Source organism: Passer montanus, unplaced genomic scaffold (genome assembly GCF_014805655.1).
Source record: "Passer montanus isolate IOZ18808 unplaced genomic scaffold, ASM1480565v1 scaffold10, whole genome shotgun sequence".
NCBI classification, from domain to species: domain Eukaryota; kingdom Metazoa; phylum Chordata; class Aves; order Passeriformes; family Passeridae; genus Passer; species Passer montanus.
The window spans coordinates 26,316,881-26,329,392 of record NW_024356505.1 but is presented as its reverse complement, the minus strand read 5'-3'; the positions used below and the strand labels follow the sequence as shown (position 1 = coordinate 26,329,392).

The window sequence follows — 12,512 nt, the reverse complement described above, 5'->3', positions numbered from 1 at the left end:
GGCGGGGCTCGGCGGGGCAGCGCGGTGCGGGGCGCAGCCTCGGCGGCCGCGCCGGAGCCGTGTCCGGGCTGGCAGCGAGGCCGCGGTGAAGCAACTGCCTTTGAACTTCGGCCAATATTTAATGAGTCGGGAGGCGGATGAGATGGGGGATAAAATATTCGTGGTCTCGCTAAAGACGGGGACGCGGAGTATTGGAAAGATGAAAAACTGTACAGCTCGCAGAAAGGGTGCAGAAAACAGCCATCTTGAATATTTTAATCTCTGGCAAGTGTTTCTTTGGAACAAAATGGATGTTGGAGGGAAACAGCATAGTTAACATTACTGTAGCCTTCCATTTCTAACACCATCCCTCTCGCAGAATTCAGCTGGCACGGAACAGGGAGACTGGAAGGAACGCCACAGCCTTTCATCTACCTACAACGGCAATAAATAATCATAATCTGAATACTGTGGTCTGGAAATTTAGTACCTCTCTAAGTGATGGTGCTTTTTTTTTACCCACGATTTATATCGATTTGTTTTCATCGACATAAGTCACATGTAATGCTGCAAAAACACTCTCAGAGCTCATGCAACATAAAGAAACAATTGCTCTGTGTTCAGCCAGAACACATCGGTAAAGATTTTTTATTTTTTATGGTATTGTACATTGTTACCATCACCAAAATCAAAGGAGGTATTCCTACAAATTACCCTGGAAATTGAATCAAGGCCCGGGTTCAGAGTTTGTTGTGTATTCATGATATGAACCAATTATTTTAAGGATTCATTGTTTGGCCATAAAAATCACTCTAGGCTGAAATTAGGCTTAAGAAGTCCCCAGGATTTTTCCCACTTCTGCTAAAATGGGTTAACAGCTGTCTTTATTTTTTCTTTCTTTTTCCCCCACCTTAAACTGATGGTGAAAACAAATACAACACGCTGATTTCAGATGCTTTTTGTTTTCATATAACAAATAGCTTTTCCATGGCTTTTTTTTTTGGTGTTTTTTTCTCTTTTTCCCCCTAAGGATTGCAAGACTGTTAATATGGTAGGCCTCCACAAATTTTAAAATTTTTGTTGGTTTTGGTTTTCTGGGTTTTTGGGATTTTTTTTTGTTTTTTTCTTTACAGAGGAACAACCGGCTGAAGTGGGGGGTGTGGTGAGAGCAGAGACAATAAGTCAGTGGTTCAGCTACACAGGCTCAGAAAGGCTTCTTCCCCGGCATTATTTATTTATTTCTTTTCTCGTTGCTGTTTGCTTACTTTGGACCTACTCCTTCAAAGATAAGCACAGCAGAAACAATGCACTTAAAAAAACCCCAGAAAACCCCAAAGACAGCTAAAAAAATATAATGCAGGAATGGCTGGAGACCATTGTCTGAAGATTAAAGAATAGGATTTTGAGACAGAACTGCTTGATTTTATTCACTTACTGGTTTCTATAAAGTAAATTTGGGCAGCAGTTCTAATCCTAATTGCTAAGAATAATGTTCCCATAGAGAACTGTGCTGTTCTTATTCAAGTTTTTCATTTTTCCAGGAAATTCTGAGATACTGCATATGCAGTTCCTGTTTGTTTCAGCATCTTGGTACAGCTTACTTTATGTATTTGAACATTTTTGCTTTAATTTCTGTTCCATACTCTCCCCTATGGATTGATATATAAAATATATCTGGCACCTCTTTCCTACACATCCTGATGTTGGTACAGCATTTCTTGAGACTATTTGAATCAAAGGCACTATGAAGCCAAGCAGCTTCCTAGTTGTTTTTTTATAATTGTAGCACACAGGAATCTCCAAAGAATAGCATTTGTGAAAAGCAGAGTGAGCAAAATTACTAAAATGCAAATCACAAGCTCCATCAAAGGCTAAAATTACAAACTTGTGCTTGTAAGAAAAAAAAAAGCATAGTCTAGAAACAATAACCTAGAAAAACAGGCACTGACTTTTTAATGGGCAAGACTTTTTTTGAAAATGAAAGTGACACTAAGATCAAATTTTTAATATTATCTAAGAAACACGAAGATTACAACCAGATTGAGTAGTACTGGGGGCTGCTGTAGGGCCCAGAGAGGAAAGCTGTGTCACATTTGCTGAAAGCTTAAGGAACTGCATTTAAATGTCATGGAAATCCGATTTATGTGTGAAAGGTATGTAGGGTTCCAGGGAGGAAACAGGGTGTGAAGAAGGGCCGAGGAGATTTAACACTGTAATTTGTCCCACAGATATGAAGGACAAAGAAATTTTGTAGAAATAAATAGAAGAAATAAATTTATTTATAAATTATAAATTAATAAAACATAAATTACTTTAAAAACTATTATGATTACTCAAGATATATGTTTTGCCACAAAGACATGCATTCACAAGAAATGCCAGTATAATGTTTTTCCTGTAAAGAATATGACTTTGACTCATGAAGTTCATTTGCCCTAATGTACGTAAAACATTGTTACATAAGATAGGCTTGGATTATTTTTCCTGTTAAGTATTATGTTCCTTTGTCATCATCATAGCTTTGCTGGCAAAACCTGAGAGCTAAATTGCACCTTTATAGTTAAACAGACAGGGAAAGGTGTGGGAATATTTCTATCTACACCTTCCAGAAGAGCAATGAGTATCTGGGAATTTCCAGTAACTGAGGCCAAGGGACTGGTGATTTTATATTTTATTCCAAATGGACAGGATATTCTGGTTATTTTATTTTCTCGTTGTGTCATTGGCATATCAGGCTCTGCAAGCAACTGTTAAGTGCTTGCTAGAGTAGTGCATATATTGATAAGGAATAATTGGTTTAACAAGCTGAGAGGTGTTTGTAAATATTCTGCTTAAATGTTGGTGTTGCTAAATCCCTTATACTGTTTAAAACAAGATTGTAAAGCAGTGAAGTAAAATGGCAGGATTAGAGTGTTAATTTTGGTCTGCTTTTCACTTCACAGATTCCCTGCAAACGTTTCTGGTTTTGTAAGACAGATGTGCTCTTCAGATCATGTCTCTAAATATTCCCTCTTCTATGGTTCAATTGCAAATAGGCAATGATAAGTGGTTACTACTCAAAATTAAGATCTTCAGTTTAACACGAGGACATACTTTATCTGATTTTTTTTTCTTGGGTGACATAAATATTCTGAAACTCAAAAATTAGCCTTGCAGATGCCCTCCATAATTTGCTTAGCCTGGGCAGAGTGAAGGATGCAGAAATGCCTGTGCCATGGCACACGCTGCGCTCGGCGCTCCTGGGCCTCAAGGGGAGCCAGCCCTGAAGGGCTTCCAGTATAAATGAGAGATAAAACTTGTCATTAATGATGTGCAAAGTTTTCGGTTTAGACAAATATTTGCAAAAATGTTTTGTTCATTTTCCCTTAATATTTAGCAATGGGTTTTGGGTTTGACTGGATCTAACTTAAAATGAAAAAAAAAAGGAAGCACTTTTCCTCTTTCTCTTTCCTTTGGGCAGCACAGGTCTGGACAAACTGAAGATGGAGTTTCCCCACAGCTGGTGGGGCCGTGGCTGTCCTTGACTTGTGAATAGTTTATTCCCAGCCTGTAACTTGTTCTATTCTGTCATGTTGTCCAGATCTTGAAAAACAAGGCTGTTCTGTATGCCCAACCTAACTATTCCCTTTTTTTTCAGTCCTAAAATCCAGCGCTTGCTTTTACTGCTGTCACATACTTTTAAAATCCCAGATATGCTGGCTGCAAAGGTAATAATTAGGAGTTTATTGTGGAAGCAAGATAAGATTATCTGTAGTAAAGATTTATTATTAGAAAATGAATAGCCTCATTTTCAAGATTTAAGAGACTTGTACAAATTACCATTGCTGGATGGTTTTTTAGTTTCCAGTTCACATTAGTACTGACAGAACTGTTTGGGGCCTATTACCCAGCTTTTGGAAAGTATTCTTGTGGTGGAAAAATTTGTAAGGGATTTGGAAATGAGGACTCATCTGGCTAGTAGATGTTCATAAAAATCTTAATGACTCCAGCAGCCTGAGGCTGTTGAGTCTGGGCTGGGCTTGGCTGGAAACTGTGGGGCTTACTGGAGGATCCCCTCCCTACATGTGTGGTGGTGATAAGGGAAGAGCTGAAAAAAGGCTTTGAAATCTTTGAGTATATCCGTGGCTGGACTGACACCATCTATTTTAAAAATGATTCTGTATTATAAATCACAGTAAAAAAGATAGTAGCTCTAATGCATAGGACAGTTTGGAAACTTGTGCATAAAACTATTCAGGTTTTCTTGCAAAGGCACTTCGCTGTTTTATACATGCCATTTTCTTGCTTTACTTTGCAGCTTTATGTAAAGAGTATATTCCTCTGAATGGAAAGTGTTTTCAATTTAGTTTGTGTTGCTTTGGAGGGCTTTTTAAGCTAAAATCACAATGTATTTGACTTAAATGGTGACACTGTTATATATGGAAAATCTGCTTTCCAACATTTCCAGAGGCTTTTACATACTTCAGTAATTTTACTGTTACACAGACATCTGTGTGCTTTTAGCTCAAAAGCAATGCTGTTGATCTTAGGGGCAACTTGACATTGGTGTTAATATGCAAGGGAGAAATCTACTTTATGGTCAGTTTGGCAGCTGGCTTGAAAAGTGGAATGATACAAACCCTGTATTGGTTCATTAGAAAGAAAAATAACCCCTTGACATTCACTTCTAGGCTGGTCTGTGTGTACTGAGCCCATGATACAGATGGGCCAGTTGATGCTATTTACAGCTGGGGGTTGTCCTGAAATCCATGCTAAACTTTCACTGAACATATTTAAATCTGTTTCTCTGTGAGAAAATGTAGGGGATGTTGTCTTGTTCCCACAAGGCTGAATAGGATGGCCCTCAAGGTGAGGAATACTCTGGTGCTGCTGCTAAGAGAAAAAAAGGTGTATTTTAGAAAAACTCAGCAGATGCTCATTCTCCCCAGGAACAGTTCTCCTGTCTCTCAGCCATGGGGCTGCAGCGCCCTGCAGCAGTCTGCTGCCCTGCCAACCTCTGGGACATTCCTCTGGTAGCAGACTAAAATCCCAGCTGATCCCAGCTCGGGCTGTGTAGTGTCCTGGGAACTGCAAGGTGAGTTGCTGCAGCACTATGGCATCAATGAGGCCACCAAAGCAAGACATTTATTGTTACCCCTACCTTCTGGGAGGTACAGGGCTGAGGAACATCACCAAATAAGATGTTTTTCTTTAACTGTTACTGGTTATATATTAAATCTCTCTCTGTCTCTGACTTTGCTAGGATTCCTCTTGGCAGACATGCAGATTTGCCTGTGACATTACTAACCTGCAGAGGAACAGCAGATTTTTGCAACAACACAATCCGCTTATTACAGTGGTCATTGTCATCCATAAGAGATTTTTTCCCCCAATTTGGTGTTTGGGAGACACTGCTGATGTAGTTAGTGATTCAAACTGTTCTTCTCAGCCTTTCTGGACTAGGGATTTAGGTGTTGTCTGCAGGAGACAGCTGGGAATGTGGAGGCTGCTGTGGTCCTCACAGAGACCCCAGAGCATTTGCTGAAGCTCCAGCCCCACCAGACTAGGCAGTCATGGCTTTCAGAGGCAAAAGCTGTCCTGCCCTGGCCCTCAATGCCCCTCACCGAGGAGCCCAAAGAAGAAAGAAACAAACTTGTTTGCTTTTGTGGTGCTGGTGCAGTTGGCAATAGCTTTAGAATGTCCACATGTGGGCATATAGAAACAAACCATCCTCTCCTCTCCTCTCCTCTCCTCTCCTCTCCTCTCCGATTCAGTCTCCTTTCTCTGCTCTGTGTTTGGAGCAGTTTTTCTGGTGTGGGTCAGGTGCTGCAAGCATCCATCCATCCATCCATCCATCCATCCATCCATCCATCCATCCATCCATCCATCCGTCCATCCATCCTTGCTGCTCCTTCAGCTGCCCTCACTACTGGTTTAGCTCCTCCGGAGCAGCAGTTCCTGTCAGGCAGCAACACGAGTGCTGTCTGCACAAGATGAATTTTCTCACTCATGTTTTCTCTCCTTCTCTCTCCGTTTCCCCTTGGTCTTTCTGCCGGATTTTTTTTTCTTCTGAGAACCCTCACCCCCTTTGGTCGCTTTCCCATCTCCCCCTGCCCCCTTTTCCTTTCTTTCTTTCATTTTTCTCATTTCTTGTATTCTCCCTTCACTTATTTTTCTCTCTATTATCTTTCCTGTCCTCCTCTGCATTCTTTCAATCCCAGCAGGGCTCGCGCATACAAATTGACCCCCTCCCAGCCAGTAATGCGATCGAAGCTCTTTGTGGCTCCTGCTATCTCTATGGTAACTATCAGGGGGGTCTCCGCAGTGCTGGCACACCCAAAGCATCGGCCCACGTCCTCTTGTACTGTTGTTCTTGCCGGTGTGATGTGCTGACCACATGGGCCTGACTGCTCATTTACAACTACTCCTTATTGAAAAAAAACCAAAAAAACCCAAACCCCAAAGTGCTTAAATGGGGAAAACAGACTGAACGCTTGAGCACAAATTGTTGTTGGGTTCTCAGGGGTTTGGATTATGGTTTCTGGTTTCAGAGTTGCTTTACTTGGTGGATCTGTTGTTTTCTAATTGTTGTGGAAGTGTCACATTGGCTGTTCAGTGGACTCTGGAAACAGTGGTTGTGCTGCAGAAATGAGAATCTGCGTTGCGTGGGAGCCAGAGGCGCTGCGGTGCTGGTGGCTGTAGCTGCCAGAGCACACTGAGAAAATATTTACAAGGGGTTTGCGTGTTATGAATGTTGGGAGCTCTTGCTTTTCCCCGTGCTAACCAGCTTACCACATACACCTGGGGTTTGTGCAAGCATGGACCAACGACAGGATTTGATGGAAGGAATGAGTGAAAAACCTGTGGTGTGACAGAAGAAATGGACGTGGTTCCTTTTGGTGCTCAGATTTTCCTCAAATAGCCAGGGATGACAGTGGAGAACTAGGGAGACAATGAAATCTAAAGCTTTGGTAATTATTATTTTTGCAGTACATACAATATTAAAAATACAATTCCTGTCATGACTGTAGTCCAAACATTGTTCTGTTAAATTCCTCAAAACCACTGTGATTTTTGTGCCCCCTCCAAATGAATATATATTTGTGCCCAAAAAATTTATTCCATTTGTCATACCTGTTAATTCCATCAGCTTTATAGGCAACAATATATAAAATCTATTACTTTTTTCCCCCAAGATTTTCCTGGCTTTTAAAAAGAAATAGTTTTATAATTTATATGGTTCTATAAAATTTTTTGAAATTAAAGAAAAGTTAACTAGCCTTATTATATCCTGACATTACATATTGCTGCATCACTTAGGATGTGCAAAGTCAATCAGTTAACGACACCTTACCAGCCCTTGAAAATTCACTACATAAAAATTCAGTACAAACCCAACACCATCCTATTTGAAACTCTTCCACCCTCAAACAATTAGCCAGCAGTGTTGACTCTGAAAGCAGCACCTTGCTCTAATATTTGAAAGGAATAAACTTCAGAGTACAATTATTAGATTTTTCAACTGGCTTCATAATCCATATTCATAACTCTATTAACAGTTTAGTTAATTTAAAAGTGTATTGATGGACAGTTTTACATCTACTTGTTTGTGTCTAAATCAACATCTATAAACTGCCTTTTTGGGTGAAATGCAGCCAGCGGTGACAGGGTTAACACTGTGGGCATTTAAGTGGTCATAATTAACAGTCCATTAAGATGAATGGAGTAAGTCCGCACTTAGTAATGCTGTTGTTTAATTCTGCCTGTTTACAGACTCAAGAGGACAACAGCAAGGGGCTTGACATTGCCCAGGGTTTGCAGTAGGAAAGCCGGGAATCACATTTTAAAATAAATTAGAACTAAATTTAAAAAAATCATTTGGGAAACACATTTCCTGGTTTGGGGGATTTCTGTTGTCCCGGTATCGAGTCTTTATCGAGTAAGTGGGCTGATACTAACTACGATTTTGCTTTCCACTGAACAAGTCCACCAAAACAAAGCCCTTACTATGCTTAATCCCCTCCCAATTATTTATTTAAGCAATGGATTTTGTTATTAATAGGGATGCAGGAGGAACTCGGCTCTTCTAACCTGTAAATGTCCTTGTGGCTCTGATGGGTGGCTGCTCTTCTGTGGTGTTTAACATTTGATATAAAACTTTGCTACTAATGTTGTCAATCTTGAGCATCAAAAATATGAAATAGAACACAAACCCAACATGCCAGCCTAGAAAGTCTCTACTGTACAAAAACCCCGTGGCCTTATTTGCCTTCCACATCCCCAAGCTTTTATAAAATGGTTTTCAACTTATTCTCCGGTGAAGGTGAAAATTAGTTTTGTTTAAAGGAAGCTGGATTTTTCATGTAATCTGTTAATTCCAAGATGTGAAGCTTAAAAAAAAAAAAAAAAAAAAATCACAAGACCTGTACCAAGGCTTGCAATAGAATCCTGGGGGTTGCTAACTTTGCTGCTGAAGAATGCAGCTTTTGCTGCCAGTCTGGAGTCAGAGCTCTTGAGAGAGCTGGGCTGGGCCCAGGTGGACAACTCTCCCTTTGAACAAGAATTTGATTTTAGCCAAAAAGCAGTAGTGAAACTGCTAGAGAAGCCTGTCATTTCAAAGTAATACGCAGTTCTTTTTATAAGGTCTCCATTTTATTGGTACAATTTTTTCCTTGTAAAGGATTGTGAGTGTAATTAATTATGGGCAATAAATTGTAAGTGTATTTCATAGCTCCTGTATGCCTGGCTATGACAGTGCCCAGAAATGTGATTGTTAAACATACTGAAGAGCAACAGAGCAAGCAGTCATTTTCTCTAGATTTTTGTTGTGGTTTTTTTGGGTATCACAGTGTCTGAAAACAGTGTTACAAAATTTAAAAATTTACAATCCCATGAAATGCTTTAAATACCAATTTCAACATAAATTACTGATACATTTTTCAATTTTTTTGATCTTAAGGGCAGGGATGCTGCTAAAAGATAACCTTAAAATACAATCATATAATTATGTGACCCATTCTTGTTAGTAATAATATATTAATGAATGAATACAGTTTTGCTTTTGTTTGGATTTCTTGTGCTTTTAAATGTGACTTTGAAATTTAAAATTACAGTGCTCTTTAAAAAACTAATTTTGAAATTTTGATGACAACTCTCAATGTTAATTTTAACAAGCATGTGTTTGGTTAAATTAAAATTAGGCCATAGTACCTTAAACTTATTAAAGAGGAAAATGTACGTGAATGAGCCAGAGTGATTCCAGGCAATCCTTTGGAGAAAATCTCCTTTTATCAGGTTTTCCCGGGAAATCATGTTTATAGAAATGTTAATTGATTTGTTTTAAAATGAATTATTCAAAATTAGTTTAACAACTTGGATTCTGCACATCTCTGATTGATAGAAATTGTTAATATTTCAAAAACAATGAAACTGAAAAAAAAGTCTGAATTAACAAGAAACAATTTTATGCAGAATGCCCCGTTAAACTCTTGGTTAGTTTTCAAAATTGAATAGGTTTTTCATTGATTAAAAATACAATCCAAAACATAGGAGAAACACACATTTGAAAAATAGTAGAATTCTTATTCATTAAACAGGAATTAAAACAGGTTACAGTAATATATAACCCATTGTAAAGAGGAATCTTGGCCAGCAGCTTGAAGGCAATATGAATACTTCTTTCTTTTAAAAAAATGCACATTTTACCTCTTCTTTTACCTGATACTCAATTCTTTGGTGATTCTTGATCTGTGTCCCTCCTTTAATTTACTTTTAATTGCAATCACTGACAATTTCAGCAAGAAGCTCTGTATGTTTTTTCCTTCTGATTTGTGCAGTAACTAGCCACAAATCCTTTGACTTCCCCACAACATGAGCCACTGGTTTGCAGGGATTAGGAGTGGACTGGTTGCAGGAAGTTCAGTAAATGCTCTTCCCAAGAAGTAAAACCATACTGTTCCTTTGTTCCAGCTGTAAAGAACCTGCCACGATAACAACAGCCTTTAAATGATGATGTCAAAATGTCAAAGAGGAAAGTGGCCGTGTGTGAGGTCAGGAGTCTCACTGGTGCAGAAAGCAACTGGAGAAAAACTGGCATGAGTTCTGGTGAATTTTGGAATGGGTTCAAAAAGTGAATATTTATGAGAGTGGCATAAATCTGAAATCTGCAGGTTTCCTGGGGTGAATTTTGGAATGGGTTCAAAAAGTGAATATTTATGAGAGTGGCATAATATATTTATTCTGGATACAGAATTTACAGGTTTCCTGTTTTTTGTTTGTTTGTTTTTGTTAACTAAGGTTAAACATCCCTCTATATGACTCCTACTTCTAGCCCTGCAAACACTTCCTCAAATGAGAGGAAGAAGAAGAATTTGTGACCTTAATCCTTATGCAGAACTCAAATTTATGTAAACTAGAGTCTTGGACTTTGAATTGTGGATCTTGATTTTATCAAGACTTTGGTGATATTTTTTATTAATGTGGATTTTGTATATCCTGCACACTTTACATAAGCTGCTGTATATGTGGTCAGACTTCAGACACACACTCACAGAATATTTTGAATTGGGATGGACCCACAAGGATCCTGAGTCCAAGTGTTAGGGAATGGCTCAAGCCTACACAGATTGACAGGATGGTGTCTGACTCATTCTTCTGGTCTATTAGAGTCTGGTGCAGCTTTGCCTAAAATACACAGGGAGTTCTTTGCAAAATAAAACAACTGTCTAAAAACCAAATGGTTGTGAGGATGTGCAATTTAGGAAAGAAAAGTGCTAGGATGCAGCAGTGTTTTCAGAGGCGTTGTCTCCAGAGTGGGAAATGACTGGCAGGTGATCTCCAATCCCCAGTGCTTGGATGTGGTCTGGGAAATCTCAGCCTGCTTGTTGTTGCAGGCAGGATTGCAGGGGTGGTGCTCTGGCCTTGAGTCAGGCTCTCACTGACATCTGTGCTCCCTCCCTGTGGTCTCCTACCAGCAGCAGGAGATGATGGTAAGTGGCACCAATATAATTGTTTTAATGAATTGTACAGTGATTTTTAAAAAAGAATTGTAATAATATCTAATATCACTTTGAAGGTACTAGACACCAGAGGGTTTTGGGGTTTTTTTAATGTCAGAAATGAAATTTCCAAGAATTCACTTTACTGGCTGCTACATAGGAAAGCTTTTCTGAAAGTTTGTTTAAGGCACTGAGATAATTCTAATGCACAAATGAGCTTTGCTTGTAGGAATAAATAAATTACTTGCTTTCAAAACCAAGAAAACAATCTGGGTTCACAGGATGTTTTTTGATTTTACTGGACATCAGTTCACACCTTGCAGGCTGATATAGGAAGGATTTAAGCTCTCATTTTAAGTAAATTAGTCATTCTTTTCTGCAAAGGACAGCCTATAACTCCCATAGCACCTGTTGCCTGTCTCTGGGACGTACCAGAACGTTGTGCACTTGGATACCTCAGATTTTGTAGGATGAATTCCTTTGTCCAGGGCTAGGGCTAAGTATAGGTGCCCACAGCTGCCAATCACAGCTGCCAAGGATGTCTGTGATTCCAGTTGCTCTTCAAGGTACTGGGTGTTTCTGTGACCTTATTCAGTGAATATGGATCACTCATTTCCCAAAAAAAAAAAAATTATAGCACTCACCAGAAATGGAGGCAAGACACAGGGTTTTTTTTAGTGTTTACAATTCACTGCAGATGTTTTTAAATGGGTAATTTTTCTCCCAAAGGGTTTTAAAACCTTTTAAAATCTTGCCTGTTCTATTCATTGAATAAAGACAGGAAGAAAATCAATGATTGGTCTCTGGTGAGCAGGATCTTAATTTTAACTGGTATTTCCTCATTTACATACCCAAGGTACGAGTCATAAGAAATTCTGCTTTGGAACTAGAGAAAGGCACATTGCTGGGGAAACTGCCAGTTAGGAGAAGCCTGCCTTTAAACTGAAGCCAGACAGTCTTTCTTGCAACAACTTACTTCTCTTTCTTGGTAGAAGTATTGATTTTAAAAGAAAAACATGAATAATGATTTTTTGTCTCGTTGAGAAAAAGTGAGTGATTTTACATCATACAATTTTCCTACTAATTTTCCATCATACAATTTGTTCTGAGCAGAGGAGAGTTTCAAAATTTGTGGCATATCTAGTTTGTGTGAGCTTTGGATCTGTGGACTGCAACCACATGTGAGAGAAAGACCTCTTGAAATACATGGCAACTGCAAAGGCTTTACCTACTCTGTGAGATTTACTGATGGAGTATTTGGATCTTTTCCTAAAACTCTTGCTATGGAAATTGTTGAGGAATTGATGCCATACTATTTACTAGCTGTATGATTTGGCATGGGATTCTCTGCTGGCAGCGCCAAGGGACTGGTCCCACCTTGAAATGCTGTGATCCTTCTTAGGCCTGGATGTTTGAAAACTGTTTGTCTTTACTGGCAGATGCTGGAGGAAGATCAGAGCTGCAATTAACCTATTTACAGCAAAAGCTTGCACATGACTTAAAAAAAAAAAACCCTAAACTTTAAACCAAAAAAAGATTTAAAAGTTATAGAACAAA

The 12,512-nt window shown here is 39.1% G+C and overlaps 1 protein-coding gene across 1 annotated transcript in view; it reads left to right on the top strand.

Moving 5' to 3' along the window:
• Positions 1–12,512, top strand: part of DNAJC1 (DnaJ heat shock protein family (Hsp40) member C1) — a 165,183-nt gene that overhangs the window by 2,084 nt on the left and 150,587 nt on the right. Inside the window, exon 3 of the mRNA XM_039705591.1 lies at positions 1,113–1,141. Coding sequence (XP_039561525.1) covers positions 1,113–1,141 — 29 coding nt within the window. The remainder of the gene's footprint in view (positions 1–1,112; positions 1,142–12,512) is intronic.